Genomic DNA, 23877 nt, shown 5'->3' with positions numbered 1-23877 from the left:
ACTGAACCAATATCTAAACTTGTTGAATATTTGCATGTTTTTTTCTTTTTAATATAAACTCTACAGGCTGATTTTTGAACATTTTGGGGGATGTATTCTAACTTGTCATCACTTCAGTTTGTGATAAGGGCTGTTGCTTGTTTCATTTTGTCAGCTTCTCTCGCTGTCTGTATTGCACCAAATTAAGGGCACCTACAGTCAAATTTATGATTGAGGTGGAACATTAAGACTTATCGAATATGATTCTGGAAAATGCGATAAATAATAGATTTATTCAACCTTATGCAGGCTACCAAAACCAACATCTGAGTTTATTGAATATTCATGGCTTTTTTCTTTTCATTATAAACTCCACAGGCTGATTTTTTTTTAAATACTGGGGGTGTATTCACTTCAGTTTGTGGTAAACTGTCCCTTTAAGAATAGTTGGTAAAGCTGAACAGCGACTTTCTAGACGTTTTTGGCACAAAATATTCAGGCACACAAACAGAAGTCAGGCTGTTTTTAAACAATACTTAATGCATTTTGTCAGCTTTTCTTACTGTCTGTATAACACCAAGTTCAGGTCATTTAGTCAACTAAATTTATGATTGAGGCGGAACATTAAAACTAAATGTAAGAAATAATAGATATATCAGACCTTATGCAGGTCACAAAACAAATCTTATGTTGAATACTTACTTGTTTCTTTCTTTTTATTATTCTTATTCTCTTTTATTCTTTTTATTCTACATGCTGATTATTTAAACATTTTGGGGTGTATTCTCACCTGTTCGTTTTGTGTTAAACTGTCTCTTTAAGAATAGTTGTTATTGCACCGAGTTCAGGTCACTTTACTGTCATTTTAACTTCACTAAATGTATGATTGAGGCGGAACATTGTGTGTTTTTCTTTTTTATTATGAGCTCTACATGCTGATTTTAGTACATTTCGGGGGTGTATTCTCACTTGTCCTCGCCTCAGTTTGTTACACCCCCTTTTGACATCCACGGGACCATAGAGAGTGCGCTTTGGTCGGTTTTTTGGACACTTCCTGCTTTTTTGAGCTGGAGCTGCAACGTGCTTGTCCCGTTGACTCAGGCTGGGCCGGAGCTGTGTGGCAGCAGCGTGTGTTTATGTATTTAGGACTCCAGCTGCTGTTGGGTAGGAGAGCTATTATCGTTTATTTGAGGAAGGAGGAAATGAGGCGTAGCGTTGCGCTTTAAGGGTACAGGAGAGAGGAGAGAGAAACCGGATTCAAACAGGTGTCCGGATGACTTCCATCAAACCGGAGGAGGAAGAGAGAGAAAGGGTGGCAAAAAGGGACGATTGTGAACATTTTTTGTAATATAGGGCAGTTTTGAACTAATCATTCCGCTAATTTCTTTTTGTAAACCGTGCGCTCTGGTTTAACGGTGATGGAGCCAAACAAGGAGAGCCCGTATTGTTTATAGAGACATCTCCAGCCGTGCATCTCATTTATTTCTTTCTCTCGCTCTGAGGAGGAAGAGGAGGTGGTGGAAGAGGGGAGGCGGTGACTGACATCCCCCACGGGACAGGCCGACCGACCCACGCTTCTAACAGGTGTGTCTGAAGAGGGCATACCGCTCCAATCTGCACCGTCCGGCCGGTCCGTGCCCCCTCCCTCCCTTTTCTCCCAGCCTCCCCGGTCCCTTTCATTGTTCCTGGCGAAATTACATCCAAACAAGGGGGGCTGTTTTCTCGAGTTAAAATCCGTTTTGGCATCCCCAGTGAGCGCTCGTGCTTTTTCTTCTTTTCGCACGCAGATATCCGTTGGTGCGTAACAGCCGAGAGGAGGAGGAGGAGGAGATCTAAACGGCCAATTTTGAGACGTTAATTTAGAAAAAAGGGACTTTGCACCGTGGTTTCTTGGAAAATGGAGACAATTTAAGGGTTCGTTTCAAGAGGAAAATTGAAGATTTTATTTTTTATTTTTTTGCTCCAGATTTGGACTGATTTCGCCCCCTGGTGAAAAGCTAGCCGTTGGTGGTGCCTTGGTTTCGGCGACGCTCGCTAAGCCAACCCGACCCAAATCCCCGGACAACAAAGTGAAGGACTCTCTCTTGTTTGGACAAATTTGGTTTTATCATGACAACGAGGAAAGCCAGCAGCGTGGTGGACACGGTGACTACCTCCACCACCACCACCACCACCTCCACCACCAACCACCAGACCCAGCCGAGGAGCCGGAGTCCCAGCAGCGGGGTTCCGGCGTCCGAGGCGGCGGGCGGAGGGGCGGAGATGTTCGGTGAATTTCAGGACTGGTGCCTGCGGACGTACGGCGACTCCGGCAAGACCAAGACCGTGACCCGGCGCAAATACAACAAAATCCTCCAGACGCTGATCCAGGGGGACGAGGAGAACAGCAACGGGGTGTTTCTGCACGAGAAAAGCAACAACCACATCAACGCCAAATTTAAATTCTGGGTCAAGTCCAAGGGCTTCCAGGTCGGGACGCTGCAGGATGGCAAGCACGGGTCATCGGACAGACCGGTGCTCTATGTCCCCATCAAGGCGACGGTTAGTGCATCTTCCTCTTTCACTCTGGGTTGATCTGTGTGTGTGTGTGTGTGTGTGTGTGTGTTTGCGCGCGCGTGCATGTGTGTCCCGTTTTCGTTATGCGTGCTGTCCGTCACTGTTGGGCTACCCTTATTTGCTTAAAGAAATTAGGTGTGTGTGTGTGTGTGTATGTGTGTGTGTGTAGCCTGAAGCTGTACAACATAACTTTCCCTGGCTCAGTGCCATGATTACAGCAAACACCTGTTCCAGTACACAGCCTGTTAGTGGCTGCACTGGCACTTCATTTATTTTTTTTAAACCCCATCTTTATTTTGCCAGCGTTTCCAAGCTGACTGACCATCAATACACTATAAGCTCATAAGCTGATCTTACTTTTATATATATAGGAAACAGATTGCTTCAAAAATGTACGTAAATATAGTCTTAATTTGTTTATTTAGTCCCTAATTGTTAAGTTTCCTTACATTTTAGTTGTATTAACTTAACTTAATGAAGTTGTTGCAACATAAAAATGTCTAGTGAATTAACTTGTTTTTTTGGGAGTGAAAGCAACTTACATTTCTAAGTAAATCAAGGTAGTTGGACTTAACTGAACCCTTGTCATGTATTTTTACACACTTTTAAATCTGACAAGTTGATTTTACTTTAACTAATCTTGGAAACCAGTTGCCTTGAAACATGTAAGCATTAATTTATGTTTACTTAATATCTACTTGTTAAGCTTACTTAAAATGTAGTTGTATTTACTTAATTTAGTGAAGTTGTTGCAACTTAAAAATTATGAGTGGATTAACCTGTTCTTTGGAAGTTATATCAATTGAAAAATAACTGTAAATCTGACAATCTGTTTATTTAATCCATAATTGTTAAGTTTTCTTAAATTTTAGTTATATTTACATGATTTTGTGAAGTTTTTCCAACTTAAAAATGACAAGTGAATTAATTTGTTCTCTGGAAGTGAAAGCAACTTAAGTTTTTAAGTAAACCAACTTAGTTTGACTTAACTGAACAGTTTTATGTATTTTACACTCTATAAAAATCTGACAGGTTGATTTTACTTTAATCTAGTAAGCCAATTACCTTGAAAAATGTTAGTAAATATTAACTTTTAGCCTCAATTTATGTTTACTTCATATCTAATTGTTTAGTTTATTCAAATTTTAGTTATATTTACTTACTTTCATAAAATAAAAAAGATTTTTTTTTGGACCAGTTTGATGTTAACTGAGCATCACAACTCAATTATTTTTTTCAGATTATGAATTGATCGATTTTTTCTTGCAATAATTAAGTTACATCATTGAAAATGAAAATGTTCAGTTTCTCTGTGCGACTTTTACTTTTGCTCTTTTGTCACTCTAGTACTGACCTTTGACCCAGAGTTTAAACTTTTTCACATGACCCCAGTTTGAAACGTTTATGTTTAGCAGGAGGAAACAGAGAATTCAAAACTTTGACTCCATTTAAAGCTGATTCAAATGCTTCCTCCGAATATAATGTGACTGTCGAATCTAGATATATGTGACCTCACAGAGAGTTTAGTTTGAATTTACATACCTCACTCTTCCCCCCAGTGGTAGATTTTGTACTACAAATGCTGCCTGTATTCTTTGTAACACTTTTGAGTTCTACATACTTAATCTTATCTTTATAACGATAATGAATAATGAAAATATTCCTCAGTTGGAGCCTTAAATTTGGTCGTCATGACCGAAGAAAAAGTTTAAAGTCCTTGTTTTCCACTTCTCTTATCATCCACCAAGACATCGAGATTTGTCTTTTTTAAAATCAGTTCCTTTCTGAACACATTCCAGCATCAGTGATTGATACTAGTTATTGATTGTGTGTCCACTGATGTCGAGGTAAAGTGATGTCGATGATGTCACAGCTGCTATCATAGTGAACCTGTTGCTCACTGTGTTGTCGTCTGTATTCATTCAGTTGCTCGGTGTGTCCTCTTTTCTGCCTGAAAAACCCTTAAATGTGTTTTGTCTGGTCAGCGGTCTGCAGTCTGCTCCCACGTCATGACTTATTCTGTTTCTCTCTGCAGAATCGTGTATTTTACAGTCACACATTGGTCAAAGTTGTGTAGCTGCTGCACAAAAGATGTTGCGAGACAGGATTCAAACCTGAATCATGCACTACTTTTTTATTTCTCTTTCTTTGTGTTTGAAAGCAGCTGTGGCCTACATGTTGTTGGTTGTATTTTCCACCCAGAGAGCACTTGTTGTCGGTGGAGTGCAGAGTGAGTGGGATGACACAAAGATATGAATGAAATGAAAGAGAATGGGCTTATTTCTTTGATTGCAAAACTGTTTTTTATTTAGAAATGATTCAGTCTGTCTGTGATCCTTGAACAGACTGTGAATGCCGTTCAGTCACTGTAAAAAGCTTTGTCGAAATGTTTTTTTTTTGTATCTGCAGATTCAAATCAGAGGTTGTTCAGATGGCTGAACAGACAGGTTGATGTAACACAGGATTGCTGTGGAGATGAAGGGGGTTTGAGGGGCTGGTTGGCATGGTTACCGCGTTTGCTAATTTCACCCTGTCCCATATCATTCCATATTCAGATTAACATCAGGAGTGTGGCAGTGAGGACTGGAATCCTCTTGCAGAGTTTATTTTGTGTAAATCCCTCTCTGTGTCTCTCTCTCAGTCTTGGCAGCAGCAGGTCTGTTGAGTCTGTTCAGTATCTGAGGATTGGGCTGTTTAGACTGCAGAGCGAGAAAGATCCTTTCTGTTTTCTCCTGAACTTGAACTGTGTGTCTGTGTTCTGTTTCTAAACATAACCAGACTGATGTTAGAAAGATGAGGACAATCCACCAGAGTGTGGATGTTTTTACTTCACTTAGATTAACCCTTAGGAACTATTTGACGCTTTTTAGGCACTTTTCATTCTGTGTTTTTTGATTGTTTTGGCTGTGTTCATGCATATGGCATACATTTTGGCAAGGTTGGGTATTCTTGTTAAATGTTTGAATTTCCTGCTCAACTCCTACATTAAGTCTAAAATACATTGTGCAAACAAAACATCATGACAAAACCCTGGCATTTAAAGGGTTAAAATTCTGAAAATTAATGAAAATTTTATATATATATGATTAGGGCCGATGTTAATTAAAAAGATAAAGTCAATGAAATAAAAAAAAAACACATTGATGTATAAAATATTTTACAAGCATTGTGTGTGCAGAGCGATGCAAGTGTGTGTAATAGTAAAGCGGGCCCTAAGGGTTAATATTACTAGGGTGTTTCACCCAAACCACAGAATGAACTTATTTTCTTATTTACCTCCTGGTGGTATCTAGCAGTGCAGATAATGTGTCCACATTTCGAGATATTTGTCTGTGCCTCCTCTGCAGTACGTTAGTTTGCAGAATCCAGAGAACACCATGTGAAAAGTTTCACAAAGACCATTTTTTTAAGGGATACTTTGTTGATTTTTAACCAGCTTACAATGGGGGTAGTATGTGAAGTTGAGTCATGTGAAGTCGGCCCGTGCTGAACCATGCTGTGCCGTGCCAGAGACGGATGAGTGTGTGTTTTGGATGAATGAGTGTGTGTGTATTAGTCAGCAGCGACAGGTTCTGTAGCCCCCTGCCCCTCTCTGATTGGATGTTTATACACCTGATTGCATTGCGCCAACAACATGTCACCTTACACGTGGCAGCTGAGCAGATCATACTCAAACCCTTTTGCTGAAAAATTAAAAACATAACTGGTCTGTCGTTTAATCTTAATATTTAAAAGGTCTAGTGTGTTGTGTTTGTTTACATCAGAGATGTTTTCACAGCCAACAGCAAAACAGGCCAGATGATTGGATGATTAAAAAATCGAGGACGTCTCTGTGTTTGTATTTATGTAGAAAAGTTCTGGTGCTGCCATCATACCTGATGAAGGTCTGCTAGACAGAAATGCTGTTTTATTCATTCAGTAAATATGTCAGCAGTAAGTAGGACAGTGTGCGGGATTTTCTCTCTTTGTTGCTAAATTGCACCCTCCTCCGACGTGCCTGTCACACATTCAGGTGTGTGATTCTCCTCAGCAATAATTTTTGGACAACAATTTAGCTCCATGGCACAGAGGAAGAAAATACATCAGGCTGTGATACACAACACTTGGTATTAGATACTTCCACTGTTTGTTTTTGTGTTTTTGTCGGATTTATTAAAAATAAGAAAAATAAATACTATCACCAACCTTTTCCTTGAGGACCCATATGCACCCTCGGTAACACTGAGACACTTGTCATCCTCTTCGCCCGCTCCGGCAGAGGCAAAATTTATAGGTAAAACAGTTTATGTCCGCAGCAATACAGGAAGTAAACATCAGATGATGTGAAATGGCAATAACAGCAGGAAAGAGTAACTGTCAGCATGTTACTTCAATTTCTGTTAAATATCAGTTTCCCTCATGTAGATTGTAGCCTTTGTCTTGTCTCCCGCCTGTTGAGCGATGTGAGAAATAAACGCCTGGATGTGTCGAAGGATTCTAGTGGTGTTTATGGTTCAAATCAGCATCCTGCTTGTTTCCTGTCAGCGTCATGCTGAGAGGGGTATGACCTGACTGCAGCAACACATGATCAGACAGCGACTCTGTTTGTACACTGATACACAGATAGTGTGTGTGTGTGTGTGTGTGTGTGTGTGTGTGTGTGTGTGAGATAGAGACAAAGAGGTGATATTGCTCAGCTGATCTCTGAGGTATGAAACAATGTCAGAATGAAAGAATTGAAGAAAAAAGGTTGAAGACATATAACATGAAGGGACTATCTCTCTCCTGGGGGTTTTTTAGGTTTACTTAGCAGCAGCCGGTGCACTTGTGAATGTAAAACACACAGGTGAGACACATGACAGCTTGCAAGTAATCAGAACTGACAGAGGGACCGTATCAGACGGCTGACATGGAATATTAATGAGTTCAAGTGACAAAGAACTGTCGCTAATCACCTTTCCTTTATTTGTCTTCATTACTTTTCATCTGTGTGAAACACAAGCTTTTAACCCATTTTGATGGACATGCTCGTTTGCTTTTTCATTTTCACCTTTTTGTCTTTAAATACTGAGTTAATATCTATGCACAGCAACCATGACTTTTAATAATGAAATGCCTAAAAATATTTTTCATCATTATGAATGTGGAGGTGTGTGTGCCAAAGATGCATCTAACCTTCAAGTGATAAACTTCTTTGTCAAGAGAATAAAATAAATTACAGCTGCAGCAATAGGTCAGTGCAGGGCATTTTAAGCAGCAAGCAGATGAATTGGAAGACAATGAATGATCAGTGTTAAGAGTGTGCATTTTGCATCACATGAGGCTTAAAATTGCAGCCCCAGACATCAGGGACAAGTCACTATCCCACTGAGCTACATGCAAAGTGAGAAACCAGAGATGGCTTCACACTATGACCGAGCCAACCACCAGGGGGCAGGATATCAGCTGTCTGTGCATGGAGAGGGAGAATTCAAGCTGCTGTCAAAAATGAAATTATCAAGACAAAATTCTGAGAATTTGCATACTTAATCTACACAGCAAGGTGATGTTTATAGTTTGTTTTTACAGAGATTGATTTGCTCCATAAGTGAAAAACTGATAGTTAAAGATGCCATTTTCCCATAGACTGCAATAGTTCACATGGGGGCCGAATTCAAAATGCTGTCAAAAAATCAGTTTTTGAGATAAAATTCTGAAATGTTACACGCATAATCTACCATGGCAGCAACATTTTGTCAAATTTTTTTCATGAACCTTGAAAATTTATTTAGCAAGAACTTGCAAGTACATGTTTACAGTACCGCTTACAGTCAAACATTTTGACACAACAATACTAAAAACAATACAACTTCAAGCACCTTTATTTAACTTTATTGTAACCGCAGTTCGTTCAACAATTTTGTATTTTAACAGTTAAAATTTAAGCAGGACATTCAAAAATATCAAAATATATATTGTATATCACAATATAGCCTTAAAATATTGCAATATTAGTGTAAAGCCATGTTGCACAACCCTATTCTGATTAATGCCATGGAAGTGTTTTCAGGTGACATGCCATCTGCAAAAACTGTACAGCTCCTTAATTTCAAAGCAGACATATTGTACATGTTTATATGGTGGTTTTCATACTCTTTTAGGGGAATATCTTCTGTTATATATTCATGTTTCTTGACTTTGCTTTGTCTCTTTTTTTATTTTCATTTTCTTTTAATATGCATGAAAACCTTTTCGGTGATAAACCTGATTATGATCGAGGGTTCCCATCACTGCTCCGGTAAATCCTACTGTTTGGGGCACCTGTACAGCACAGTTGTACAGTTGTACAGTACAACTGGTTCGTGAATGTCCCGTGTGTTATCCCAGCTCATCCCAGGCAGGTGCAAAGAAGCAGCTGGTGGTAACATCATGTGTCACAGAGCTTGAACACGTCAGTCTATTAGCCCTCTTCAGGACAACAGGAGAGTTTAGCAGTGACAAAAACTTCAATGCAGAGTGAACAGAAAAACACAATAAATGGAAATTCATATTTCTGATTGGGTTAAAGTCATTACTCTTGTTATTACATCTCAAACATTTCTTGTATAATTAGAGTTCTAAATCAGAGCATGAGTTTTATTAAACTGCTGGTAACCATAGTAACTGCAATTTGTCTTCATGATGCTTTTAATAGATGTAACCATTGGTTAAAACTAATTACAAACGACAGTTTAAAAATGGACTACTTGAGCACAGTTTGTCTTTTTCCTTTGATAACTTACCATGAAATGAAGCATGGTAATACAATAATTTAGAAAATGACTAAAGCTTTATGGTGTCCACCTCAGGGGGCACGATTCTTGTGACGCTGTGTGTTTGAAAGTGCTGTTGTGCTTTGTTGTCAAATGCAGCCTGGGTCTTGTGCCACATTTCATCATCCTCTCCAGTGCAGTTCTGTCCCTTTGTCACTACCAGAAAGCGTCATTAAAAAGGAGGGTATGTAACGAAAGTTTGCTCAACTGGCTCTTGGTGGAAAAACTGTTCTTCAGTTAATTCAAGAGGGCACTTTTTAATTAGCTTAATTAGTAGTGTAACCGCCCATTTTGCTGCTGGGAGTCTTTGGTTTAAGACTGAGAAGAGAATCTGGCCATGAGGTACATCTACAGCCCTTATTAATTTAAAATATCATAACACATACACCATCAGACCCATGTATATGTGTGTGTCATGAACATGCTATCCATGTCTGTATAATAACTACCTATCATGGTTTTTGGTTTTTAGTGCCTTATCAGTTATATTGAGCTGTTCTATTTTACTCTAAATATCACTGGCAAAGAGTTGTCAAAGTCAAAGATTGTACTGTTAGAAGATGAAAGGGTATCTTTTTAATACATTAAACCCTTAACATTAGCAGGTATTAATTGTATGTCTAATTTCTAATAATCTAGAATCTTCCTCATAAAGTAGTTGTCTTATATCAGCGATGGATTACTGCATGGTTTATCTACACAACACCTTTCTTTATCCTTTTTAACAAGCCAGCTGGCCACCAGTGTGGTTAGACGTTGATATTTAGTTGAACTTAGGTTGTAAGGGCTGGGTGATAAAACGACATTGATATCCATCGAGATATAACTTGAATGTTGATAGAACACATTCCAGCCATGTCCGCTCCGCTCTCATTCTCCGCCGGTGTCTCCGAATGTCCGCTCACTCTCATTCTCTGCTTGTGTTTCCGCTGGTGTCTCTGAATGTCCGCTCGCTCTCATTTGCCGCCAATGTCTCCAAATGTCGGCTCTGTTCTCATTCTCCCCCGATGTCTCAGAATATCTGCTCGCTCTTATTCTCCGCTGGTGTCTCTGCCGGTGTCTTGGCTGGTGTCCGTTCCGATCTCATTCTCTGCCAGTGTCTTCACTGGTGTCTCCGAATCTCAACTCTGCCCTCATTTTCCGCTGGTGTCTCTGAATGTCCGTTCACTCTCATTCGCCACCGGTGTCTCCAATGGTGTCCCCGCTGGTGTCTCCACTGGTGTCTCCATCAGTGTTTCTGAATGTCCGCTGTCTCATTCGCTGCCGGTGTCTTCGAATGTCCACTCTGCCCTCATTTTCCACTGGTGTCCGTTCTGCTCTCATTGTCTGATGGTGTCTCCGCTGGTTTCTCCACCAGTGTCTTTAAATGTCCACTTGCTCTCATTCGCCACGGGTGTCTCCGAATGTCCGCTTCGCTCTCATTCTTCGCTGGTTTTCCCGCCGGTGTCTCCGCTGGTGTCCGCTCTGCTCGCATTCTTGCCGGTCTCCCCGCCTTTGTCTCCGAATGTCCGCTCCCTCCTCATTCTCCACCGTTGGTTAAATTAATCTGTACTCACCACATCGCAGCCTTTCATAGCCTCAGGTAATGAAAAACTAACAAAAAGAAGTTATCGGTTATCTGAATCTTAACGGCCACGAGAAGCTGGAAATTATCGGTTTATCAGTATCATGCAGCTTTTTGATCATCAGATTGGAGGAAGAGAGAAGAAGACATGAGGGCAAGAGAGTGGCGGACGGAGATGTGTGGCATGAGTGCATTGTACTGTGTATTTGAGCTCACTCAGTTACTAGGAAAACCCAAAACGTGTTTGGACTGATTTATTCCCTCACACACTTCTACGTCGCTTACATTTTATATACAACTTATTGGTCCTGAATACCTGTTTGCACTCTTGTGTCCATTTTTGCGTTTTAAATTGCTTATTGTGTTTGTGTGTAACTTTGAAGTGTTTGAATGAAGCCAAAGACAAATTTTCACTGAAGTGGACATGGAGAAAAATTAAAGAAAAGAAAAGGATCAAATAGATGTATTGATACAACTTGGTACTGTGTTATTTCCATTGAAGGTATCGAGTACGGATACCCAGCCCTACTTGAGACTAACTTTTACACATTAATCTAATGTCATTTTAAGTCCTTATGCGTAGCCGTGCCACCATACTGGTTTTGCTGGAGTTTTAAGAGCAGAGCCGAGTGAAATAAAAATACAGTGATGTTGAGCGATATTGAGAAGACGCATTGTTTTAGAACTGCTTCGGTTTCAGCATCAATGTTGTCTATGGCGCTCGCTCTTGTTGTTCTCACTTGTCATTGCTTAACAATCATGTTAATCCCACCTGTAGCACTGATTGGCTTATCATGACTCCCTCCAGGAGCGCTTAATAGTTATTTTATTATGTTTTTAATTGTGAAACTGCTGTTCAGTGTCACAGTGTCAGACAAATTAATTAACTCAAACTGAATGGGCAGATTCAAAGGTCTGGACCAGGCAAATAATACACACAATTCAGATAAAAAATAATTATTTATGGTCTCAGAGTTTAGATTTTGAGCTTATAAGATTATCATCGGTCAGTGTGTGCCCATAAATCATCCTTTAAACCCGTTAAAAACTCTCCTCTGCTTTGTAAGGGGATGTTACTGCTTGTCCTCTCTGCCTCTGTCTGTCATCAGTGTGCAGCCTTTTCTTCTCTCTGTTGTCTTCGCTGAAAAAAATAATCTTGTTTTGATGTGTGATGTGAAAAAAATCCATTCAAATCTGATATAGTGACTCACAATGTAAGTTACAGCGTACAGGCAGCTTTGCTGTGATGCTCCAGCTGTTATGGTAATTTGTCTGAATATTTTTTGTTTTGTTTTGTTGACACATTAAGTGCCGTCACAATAACAGTCTTTGTAGGATCCACTGAAAAGCGAAGACAGCAGTTTCTCAGGACAGAGTCTGAAGCTCCAGCTAAAGAAGGAAGCACTGAGTGGCTTGTTGGGACTAATAATAGTTGCTATCTAGACAGTGGTGTCAAGTACATGTGATGACTGCTTCCCCTTCCCTTCACTGGCCTCAGCCAGAGCCGCGGAGAGGCGAGGGTTGGCCTGTGTGAAGCAGAGCCTTATGTGCAGAGAGTTGAATCAGTTGCTCCATTGATCGTTCGTGTATCGCTGTAATTTTTGTGTGTCTGTCCAGCTCCTCTGGTGAGAAAACACTGCTTAACCTTTGACCTATTGTTCTCTGTGTAGACCCTCCAGTTTTTTTTTTCCAGAATAAGTTTTAAAAGGACAGTACAGATCCACCTGATTTAATTACGGACCTTCGAATTACGGCCAATATTTCTGATTTTTACAGTAATTTAATTATGAACAGTGTTGTGCTGAGCTCTGTTTGAAATATAACTGAATAAATCAGAGCTTTTTTTCCACAAAATCATGAACGGGGCGAGCCCTTATTTCTTTTTTAAATGAATATTTTTATTAGATCTTTTATACTGCAATTATTACAGCAAAAACAAAAATATAGCAATATATAGCATATATAGCAAGGTGTCATCTTAATAAAGCTGCTTAGACAGGACATCATATTCAGTGTTTTTTAATGTCTAAAATAAATAATCAGGGAATGAAAATGCTTTCCATGCAATTATTGAGGGTCCAAAAGAAAGAAAAAGTGTTCTCCCCTTCATAAAATGCCCCCATATCTTAACAAAGGTAGAATATTTACCTGTATTCAAAAATGTAAGGTTTTCAAAGGCAATAGACTGTGAGAAACCTGCAAGGCTTGTAGGCTTGTTTATGATGTGTTATGCTTATAGTAAACAGCAGATAGCTATTTTCTTCTTTGCTTTGCTTGGTTTACAATTTACAGGAAAAATGCCCAAAAAACATAGTTCAGAGCCAGTAGAATGATAAAAGAATAATTGCACCAAATGTGTGAACTGAGATGAACATAGCTGAACAGGTTTTTGTAAGGTTACTGAGAAAAAACTGAAATGACAAACATTATGGTAACTGCTTGTAGCAGCTGTGCAGGTTTTATGTTGCTGATGCTGACAGGTCAGATGGGTCAGTCACCTCTGATGGGTTCAGGCCAAATAACTCCTGAACAGAAAATAGCTAAGATGACATCAGACTAAATAATGCAGTTAAAATTAAGTGTTCATTCCTGCCTGTTAACACACTAAAATTCCTCGCCCACGTACTTCAGTGTTTAAAGGACGAACTCGTCTCGATCATAAAGACTAAAAAAAAACTAAACTAAAAAAAAATGGAGCCAAAAAGACAAAAACGACAAAGTAGTTTTAATTTCTTTATTTTACCTGATTGTTTTCTTCCCCAAAATAACTAAATATCCAACTCCCCTGGAAAATGTGTAGATAACTGCGGCTCGCAGACCACACAGCTCCAGCATGTGAGCGAACGTTTGCTTGATCGCGTTATTTTCAGCTTAAATATGCACTCATTGGCTACACCCAGCTGGTACTGGACGCCAATAAGATGTCAGAAAGACGTTGGACCATTAACTTTGTGGAAAATCATGTTGATGATATTTTAAATGTCTAATGATGTTAGATTAAGAGTTTCATGTTGTGTTGATGTTAATGTAATGACGTGCTGAATATAGCTGGTGTTTTGTTCTCCATACCTTACAACTAAAAGTCAATATTTTACGTCAAGATGACGTTGGCATGAGGTGTTTTTAAGACGTTGGGTTTGGATGTTGGATCAGTTTTCTTTGTTGGAGTGTGTGATCAGGGTAGCTGGAGGTACAGCTGCTTGGAAATACACACAGTTGGCGCCTCAACAGTTTCTCATTTCAGCGTTTTGCTGTCTAACATCTTACGTCCCGGCTGATCATCTCATCGTGTCTCTGTGTTAATCAGCTTTACTTACCTTTTTTTTTTCGAGAATGTGCCTTATGATTGTGTGTGGTTGCAGACCTGAGTGCAGTCGCTCATTGGGGAAGAAACGCTGAAGAGACTATCAGAGGAGCTTAAGAATACTTTCCGTGTAGTGAAGCAGGTGTTTGTTTTGCTGTGACTCATCCCCTGTTACTATTACACGCTAATTTTAAGAACCCACAAATTGATGCCTAATGTATTCCCCTGCTGCCTTCATGATTTGTTTTGCGGCATGAGAACAATGCCCACACGGCTGAAATGTAAATGGTGATATCCTCCGATGAGGGCGGCCGTCTCATTCAGGGGGAACCAGACACACGGAGCTGTCTTGACTTAGGAATGACTCCGATAAACCAGGCTCGTCCGTGCTCTTATCAGCACCGTAGTGGGACTGGAAATGGTATGTTTAGGTAAACAGACGGATGAATGAAACCTCTGTTTGTGTGTGTGTGTGTCCTCTGTCCTCTGTTAGCGGCAACAGAGACAATTTGTCCCAATGTAGAGCTGTGAGAGGAGGAGGAGGGACTGTATAAGTGTGCTGTCCTGTGCATCTGTGGCGCTGACAGTCTGTGTGTCTGCTGAAGGAGGGACAGCTTAATTGGGATGGCCCCCTCTATCAGGCCTCAGTGATCTCTGCTATCTCAAAGAGCCCCTTATTCTGTCATTATAAAAACCCTAAATTGACAGGAATTGGTAGGACTCTGTTGTGTGTGTGTGTGTGTGTGTGTGTGTGTGTGTGTGTGTGTGTGTGTGTGTGTGTGTGTGTGTGTCCTACCCTCCCTTTGACCCTAACCTATCATAAGCCTGTGTGAGTAAGCAACTGTTCATCTGTGCCAGAGGTTATGTGAGGGCCAGGCTTTGGGTGAAGCAGCGGGCACACTGCTGGAAACAATAGAGGCACAAAAATCAACTCTGAAGTCTTCAAGGAACTTTGAGCTGTCTCAGTGACAGCAACATGTAGCTTTAAACACCAGTGCCTGCTGGGTAATCTGACTCTGTGTTAACCTTCTTTCTTTTGAGAAAATACGAAAGCTGCGATGTTGAAGTGTTTCCTCTTTGTTCATGTAACATTAACGTTTTGAGTACGGGTCTACTTTTAATGAGATTAAATCAGAGCTGTTTGGCCTTTGCTGTCATTGCACATAGTAGCTGTGTGTACATGCACACGTTTTCTCAATCTGATCGAAGTGTGATTGAAGATTTCGGGTTAACTGTTTACATGGGATGTCCTCTAATACGATCTGGTGTTTACGTGCACCGACGCGCGTAAACAGAGCAGCTGTGTGACATGCACAAAATGTATGAATATAGTAACTTGACAGGGCTTGACACACTCGTGCAGGAGTCTCCCTCTGAAGATGAAGTCAAACTAAGGGCTAAAATGTATATTTTTATAGCATCTGTTCAGCGCAGTATTTGCTGTTGTTTTCTTTGACTGAAGAGTTTAGCTTAAAAATAAACTCTCCGCTTTAGTCGGCTTCTGCGTGGAAGTTGATACGTTGATTCGTGCCTTTGTGTCAGGATGGAGCATGCGCAGAAAGAGTGCAGCCAGACATTAAATGATACAAATATCTTTTGATCGGTTTATAAAATGGGTTAAACTACCCCTCTTCAACTATTTAAAATTTTAATTAGTTTGGGCAGTGAAACGTGATGTTAAAACAGGGCTCAGACACTGATGTAAAGCATAGACATACTGTACTTTTGACCAAACACACACTTTAAACGGCATTCAGTCGAGTTGCTTTGTTGCAAATAACAGAAACACACAAGTTCCTGACGACGCAACTTTGGCAAAGAGAGTTGAGCAATACTTTAATGGTGACGCAGTGATAGTGTGGCTGGATAATAATAATAATAATACATTTTATTTATTGAGCGCTTCCGAGTGACCAATAGTGTGGTGAAATTTAGTGTACTGGTCCGGTGTGGTGTTTGGTGTATTATCAGATCAGTTTGAATTTTATTTACGCCAGACCAACCCTGGTGCCGGGGTGCAACGAGCCTTGTGGAGCCAGTTATGATCGTTCACTTCCAGGTCACCTGTGTTCACACAGTCCTGGATGGGATGGGTTTTCTATGACTGTTGTGCAATTTGGGATTTGTGACACTTTAATTCTTTAGCCTCTGGAAAGATGATTGTGCCCAGTCTATTGCTGCAGTTTCCTTGTTGTTTTCTCCTTTTCTGGCATTTATTTCCTCGGTGGCACCAGAACACACAAAACATGAGCCAGCAGGAAACGTAACGAACTACAGCAGATAGAAACACGTTAGTCCTCATTCAGAGCTCGTGGATGATGATTCCCTCTTTGTGTCAGCAGCAGTGAGTTACTGGAAAGTGACTGCTGTTGATTTGTTTGCAGTTGTGAGTGTGTGTGAGAGTGTGTGTGTGTGTGTTTGTGTGTGTGTGTGTGTGTGTGTGTGTGTGTGTGTGTTTGTGTGTGTGTGTGTGTGTGTGTGCATGCAACTCAGAATCACACACACATGCTCACCTAGTAGCTGTCTTTGTTTGGTGGATCAGTGCAAGTGTCAGATGTCTTGGAGCACAATGGAGGCAAACCCCCACTGTTTGAGAGTGTGTGTGTTGCTGCTCAAAGACAGAAGGGGCGACAGAGTGTGTGTCTGGATTTGTTGTGTGTGTGTGTGTGTGTGTGTGTGTGTGTGTGTGTGTGTGTGTGTGTGTGTGTGTGTGTGTGTGTGTGTGCGCGTGTTTGTTGCACAGCTAAACCTCTTGCTGAGCAGCTGTATGTTGTTGACTGGTGGTGTAATTATGTTACTGAGAGTCCCGAGAAAATGTTTGTGTGTGTGTTTGTGTGTGTGTGGGGGGGTGATATAGATAAGATGAAGCTGTAGACTCCATTAAAGGGACATACCACTAAATTATATGGTACTTGGATCTGTGGTTTGTTACAAAGTGTATCCAGATGTCACAGGTGCGATCGGTGCGTTTATCCTTCAGTGGATATATTGAACACTGAATGAGTTATTCAAATATCAGCTCACGGCCATGTAACAAAGGTCCTTATCTACAAACAAACCAGGGGCACTGTAGTTGTATGGTATGTGTTGTAACTGTTTAGCTCCCAGGAATCGCCCTTAAGAGCACATTTTAATGTTGTTTTCCAATGCGTAGGATCTGAGAGCTCAGATTGGAATAATTCAGATCTTATTTTAAATATGTGTGATGCTCAAGGAATATTTTTGTATAGCTTTTCAGCCAAATGTTGTTGTTTTTTAGTTTTCTGTCATTGATTACAGTTTATAGTTATAGTTTATTCGATATAGACGTCATGGTAGCATTACAAATGTACATTTATTCACAAGAACCAGACACCCTGTGTTAAGTGTTTGTAGCAGAATGCTAATTTCCAACATGCCCATAGGAGGCTTAAAAAATAGAAATTAAAAACATGGGATTTTTTTTTTTATTTATTTTTTCATATTTAATTATTACCATCTCAAATGTGATGGTACATACCTCTTGCTTCCTGCATTTTGTGCATATTACTCTTACTCTTTCTGCTCCTGCAAACCTGCCTCCATGTCTGTATTATATCATGAGGACTTAAAGAGTTTGTCACGAGGGAGAGAGAAAATCAGAAAACTGGTAAAGGCTCATGCAAAGGTGTTTCAAAGCTGTGTCCACATTAAATATTCTAAAATAACACAAGTCCACAAAACAAACTGATGTCTTTAATGAGCTGTGTTTCATTTACACCGCCTGCTCTCAGTCAAACACTGTTAAAGCTGAATAACATGACACATCCACAGCACTGTGACACCAGAGTTTAGATATGTGACACACACACACACACACACACACACACACACACACACACACACACACACACGCACCTCAATGTCTCTCTCAAACTCCAGCTCAAAAAGTATGGAAAGTTTTTAATAAATTCATTTAGTTGCATAAGAAAGAAAAAAACAGACCTTGATTACTTCCACAGATCGTGCTCAAGGTCTTAATTGGTGAGGCTGAATTTAGACGACTGCCATGCCTTCAAAGATTTAGCAGTAATAAACAGCTCAGTCTCTACTCTGTAAATACTGAGCTTCTCTGCGTTTAAAATAGCGAACTCAGTCACTCATCGTGTACCCTGAGCTAATTAAAAATAATAAACTTTGACATTTCTTTATAAAACATTTTTCTTTCTTTTCTCTTTACTCTGTGGAGGCTTTTGTGTCGTAGTTTTGCCTTTATGTGAGAGTTGAAATATAAAATGATGCATATGTGAAAAGATGGCTGAAAATTATTAAATTAGTAAAACTTATTTAACAAAAAACTTCAGTACAAAAGCATATATACATTAAGTTACATTAGGTCGGCCACAACTTTATTTTATTTCAATACTGCCACATTTTTATTTTTTAGTTTAAAGCATTTTATTGAGATGTGTCAGTTTGCACAAATTGTTTGTAGATCTACACAACCATAGAAACGTTTGATAAATATATAAATTAAGCATGAATATAATAATTGCATTTATATGACTAGTATCTACACTGCTTTTCTCCAGGATTTTTTGAAATAAAAAAATAAAAAAATAAAAATAAATGAGGAAAAAGGCAAAGAAAGAAAGAAACAAAAAAGCAACAACGAAACATAAAAAAAATAAAATGCACAACCCACTCAACCTAGACACTTGATTGACATTTTAACTTACACACTTTTTTTTGAGAAATGTGGTTAAATTGAAATTAATTTACGTTATAATATAATAGTTTCTGGTTATTTTTGTAACAGCACATAATGATCTCCTTTTCAGCTTGATTATTTCTTGGGTTATGCATTTTTTAATTATTCCTGTACATCTGAAAAGTATGTTAACAAACTATTTATCTGGCACAAGCTCATGTTACTCTTTGTTTTTGTAGTAAAACACAAAAAAATACCCCCAAAAGTGGAGAAGTGAATTTTTTTCAGTCTACAGAGACAACATATAGCTACTAATTGGCAAAGAGTTGCAGCAGTAGGAGGGATTCACTGTGAAATATTTGGCTGCTGGTAAATTTTATCTGGGTCAAATATGAAAAATATGACTTAAATTCCAAATACATAGATGGATTTTGAGTCAGTTACATAGAAATTGTAAGACATGCAGATATTTTTTGAAACGTATACGCTCGCAGTGCTTTTTCAGACAGCCCTCGGCCCACCTCCCCCTCTGTGTTCTCCTGTTGCCATGGTGAGGAGCTCCTTTTGGCCGCTGCGATGCTGAAAGAAATTAACACCAGTCTTAATTAGACTGCAAGGCTTCAATTTCCACCTTCGTCCCTCCTCCTCCTCCTCCTCCTCCTCCTCTCCTGACCTTCTCCTCCCTCTCATCACTCCCCTCTCCCACCTGAAAGGCAGGCTGGCATATTAACACCAGCCACCAGGCATAATTAATGAGACCAGTCAGTCACAGTTGGCCCTCTGAGATTATGAACAGTTCCAACTCGCAGAATGATACACTCAGTTCCCGCTTCAGGAAACATTATGTAAAATTTAAAAACCAGAGTGCCCAGGCTGAAAGTATGATTATTTTGGCCAGTTTGGAGTCGAGTAACTTGTTGAAAAGTTTTAATTTCAGTCTTTTTCTCAGAGTCAGGGCTCGTTCACACCAGGATAGTCCGGGGGACTCGGTTCGGTTGGGCGGGGAATGCGGAAAAATTTCATACCTTTGTTTGGTTTGGTCCGCTTTCACACTGCACTTGTGAAAGTGGGCCAAACCACCTGGACAACGACACGCAGTTACAACAGCTGCTCATTGTGGGCAATACCGCCCAAACCGAGCACTGACCAGGAAGAAAAAAAGCATGAGGAAGAAGAAAATTCAGCTCATCGATTGGCCAGGACCAAAAACGGAAATCCATCCCCTTCAGCTGGCTTGTTCACCCTTATAATAGATCCATGTGTTCACCACAAAAACAATGGAGGAACACCAAATTTATGCAGTCTTGGGTTTTTGGTTTTACTTTGGTGTTCAGACCTAATTGTTGTCTACCCACAATGCACTGCGCTCTACGTCACTTCCTCTCTTTGGTTCATTTCCTCTCTTCGGTTTGCTGGATAGTCCGTTTGCATTTCCCACTGTAAGCGAACCACACTAGGGTTCACTTGCAACTTGCAAACCCATGTTTTCAGGCGAACCAGAGTTCGCTTGTTTGGTCCAAGTTCGGATGAGCTTTCACAAACGAAGCGGACTATCCGGGTAAACGATCTCTGGTCCGTTTGAAGCGGACCAAGCAGCTCTGGTGTGAAAGCGCCCTCACAGTGCTGAATCATGAAGATAAATAAATTCAGTGTAAGGTATGTCAGCCAACACTTTGAGTTTACATGATGCTAGAAAAAGTTGAATTATTGTGTTAATCTGACTAAAACTGGACTTTTTAAAACAGATTTAAATGTGTTAGTTGGACTGAAATCAGCCTACATTGAATCTCCGGAGGTCGAACTCACACACCCAGATAACTCGATTGTAAATCGAGCTATTCTCAGTCACGTAAACACCTCAGTCAGACTTTAACTTGACTCGGCGTTCTGCTTTCTAGATGCTTTCATCCTTTACATTTCATCTGTCATTTCAGCTGTATTTAGCTCAGAAACATCATCTGACATTTAAACTTATTTTTCACACGTCAACTGACATTTCTTACGCCTGTCACTGCTTACATACGAAGTGACGGTTCAACTTTAAACAGTGCACGCACTTCAACTATCTCTGACCCCTCAACTCAAATCATAGCTGCTTGACATTTCAGCTTTCATCATCTTTTACTCAACTCCTTTCAGTCCGGACGTACAAACTGACAACAATATCAGCTGCTCACAAGACATGAAATCCATACAAAATGTTCAGATGTTTTCTCTAATTTGACTCCAACTGAGTCCAGTTGCTTCCAGCAGTTTCAGTTCAACAGACAGCTGAAACAGACAGCTGAAACAGACACATCCTTTTAGTGCTTTGACATCAGCTTCAGCCGATTTAGGTGCTTCTGCTTCAACATCTCACTTGCAGACAATTAAAAGTTTTAAACACTTTAATCTGTTTATTTTTATTTGGATGTTTTAGTATAAACTTTCCAAATTTTAAAAATAGCTAAGCATCAAATCTCTATAATTCTGCATTATTCAATTAGAACATCCATTTAACTAATAAAACATTAAAAGTATTTGTTTGATGTGAGATAACTACGACCTCCTGGGCCAGATTGTAGTTGGGAAACATCCTGATAGAAAGTACAGAGAAACTGAATCAACAACATTTAGTTCATGAGCTCCACAGAGGAACAAACAAGGAAACGTTTTTGTCATGGTTCCCCAAAACTGTCCTCTCATCAGTGACTCAAGGGGTTTGACAAGTCCCTACGAAACTGTTAATCAGTACATACAGTCTCCTAACATTGACCAAAAACAATTATAAAATTGTCTTTAACACACACACACACACACACACACATATATGTATATATATATATATACATATATGTGTGTGTGTGTGTGTGTGCTATAATAGGAGTAAAAATAAGAAAGGGACAGGCAGATGAGGACAGAAAGAACTATGTAAAGGAAAAGAAGAGAATTACCACATTCATTTCAGCTTTTCCGTGATTCTCCCAGTGTTTTTTTTTTTTTTTTTGTCAAAGATAGAGACGAGAGGGTCAGAGAAACTCAAACAAATAGGAGCAGCAGCAGCAGGAGCGCAGCCATGTCTGATTAACTGAAGGAGTAACAGCAGGTACGATCGACCCCGAGAGCAGAAAAGCCTGTAATAAGTCTGCGGACAATCCAAGGTTTGCCAGAAGCTCTGTGTATTCAGGCTTTGTTGTGTCTGTCCGACGTGCTGTTTCACTTTGTTCTGTGTCTGATTTCAAATCACCGACAGTCAAGCGGTTTTAGTGACCCCACAAGTTGTCACAAACCTAGATGCTGAACCAGCAACTTTCCTCGTTGTTACTTATGTGTATCAGATTTTACCTTTAGCTGCTTTGGTTAGTGTGAACGCCACCTGTTAATGTGTGTAGGATGAGTGTGAGACTTAAAGGTGTGAGTTTTGTGTTTGTGTTGGCATATTTGTACTTTCTGTCCTGTGGCAGACGGCCGTCTCATGTTTTGCTAATATGGTTTCTGTAATTGTGTGATTCTGGGTTATAACTGTTTCCACTGCAGCGTTTGCTCACAGTATGTTTTGATAAAATCAGCCTAGTGTCCGTAGTTAAGTGGCAAGTTATAGAAATGTCTACAGTTTTCCTGTTGACCACTCAAATACTCACGGAGCACTTACTTTGGAGAGTTAGAGGCTGTGTCCAACCAAGGTTTTTAAATTTTTTTTCCAACTTAAGAGGGTTTTGGTGACTCAGTGTTTTTTTCAGCTGAAAGACTTTGGTTGCGTCTGGTTTCTAAGATACAAAATCTCCACGGAGGTAAACATGTCGGTAGCACATGGTAGAGTAGTTGCTTTGGATGATGGGAAGGCTGAAGCATGCAGGGACAGAGGACAGTCTCGCCAGTCTTTGTGGGTGCCTGAGAAGAAACATAGTAAAGGCTTTATACTTTGTATTCACAGATTTCTCAGTTATTGTTGTTGTTAAGCAGTTAGGTTGTCTCTGCGGTAGGCTGTTTGTCCGACAAGTGCAGCGTTTTTACCTAAAGTTGAACTTTTGAACTCTCAGTGCACTGAAAAAAAAACCGATGGCAGCGCTCAGCGTATAATTCACGGCCAGCAACTTATTGCACTGCTGGCATTTGTAGCGAGGTGTAAAAACGTGACGTTCCCATTGCAAAGTATTAAAAAGAAAAAAAACCACAGCCAGAAAAAATGTTTTGGTGAACACGGTTACAAAATTCTTTGTCACTTGACTCTGATTGGCCATTTCAACAGAGGACATTTTGACACAGTATAGTGGAAAAGCACAAGTGTGAGCTTAAATTTAATGATGGTTTATTTCGCTGCTTTAGCCTTCCCTAACATGACAAGTCAAATGTCTGCTATAATAAAGGCATATAAAGGGCAACAGTACCTCCTGTATGTAAATGAACTTCCATGTCGTCAGCCTGCTGCTGCCACCAGAGTTACTGGAGAGAAAATGTGCACTGTCTGCACACCTGTGTGACAGCGAATTACAAATACCAACACATGATTAGACTGCCTGAACACACACGTCTGATCCAGTCACCTGTAAATTAGTGAGCACTCATCCTTAGAGGTGACATGGCAGGCTGTCATCAGACAGGGACCACAGCGAGAGGGAAATCAACGGCTTTCACTTTTGTAGAAGTCCAGCTTGTGTTTACAGTAGAGCAGGACTTTTAAAGGATGACAGCTGACAAACCAAAAACACACTTGTTATCACTGTCACAGCTAAACAGATGCAACAATAAAAGTGCTCTCAAAAGAGTGTGGATCTCCAACACGCAGCCGCCAAGCTGATGAAAACCGTTCTAGATAATTCTTGTAATTTTCGCCACAGCTCATTTCAAAAGCATTTCAAAAATAGTCTAGGACCGCCCCCTGAAAGTCAGAGATTTGAATGATCAGTCGGAGACCCCTCACTCAAATGAGATTGCTTGAATCCAAGCAGTTGTTTTTTTTTGTTTTCTTTTGCTAGTCAGTGTGCTCTGCAGTGTACTTCTGGGGCCACTTTGGTCCCCAGACTTTGCTGCAGAGTGAGCGCTCTCGGTTGTCATG

At 40.1% G+C, this 23877-nt stretch overlaps 1 protein-coding gene across 1 annotated transcript in view; it reads left to right on the top strand.

Annotated features, from left to right (window-relative positions):
- The first annotated feature begins 1040 nt into the window (after positions 1-1040).
- Positions 1041-23877, top strand: part of LOC121947546 (nucleolar protein 4-like) — a 194629-nt gene continuing 171792 nt past the window's right edge. The window contains exon 1 of the mRNA XM_042492641.2: positions 1041-2520. Within this exon, the coding sequence (XP_042348575.2) occupies positions 2089-2520 (432 nt within the window). The 5' untranslated portion in view covers positions 1041-2088. The remainder of the gene's footprint in view (positions 2521-23877) is intronic.

Source organism: Plectropomus leopardus, chromosome 9, assembly GCF_026936395.1.
Source record: "Plectropomus leopardus strain MGB_pleo_1.0 chromosome 9, ASM2693639v1, whole genome shotgun sequence".
In the NCBI taxonomy this organism is placed as follows: Eukaryota; Metazoa; Chordata; class Actinopteri; order Perciformes; family Serranidae; genus Plectropomus; species Plectropomus leopardus.
Note: the sequence above shows the minus strand (reverse complement) of the source record. Positions and strands in the feature narration are given on the sequence as shown.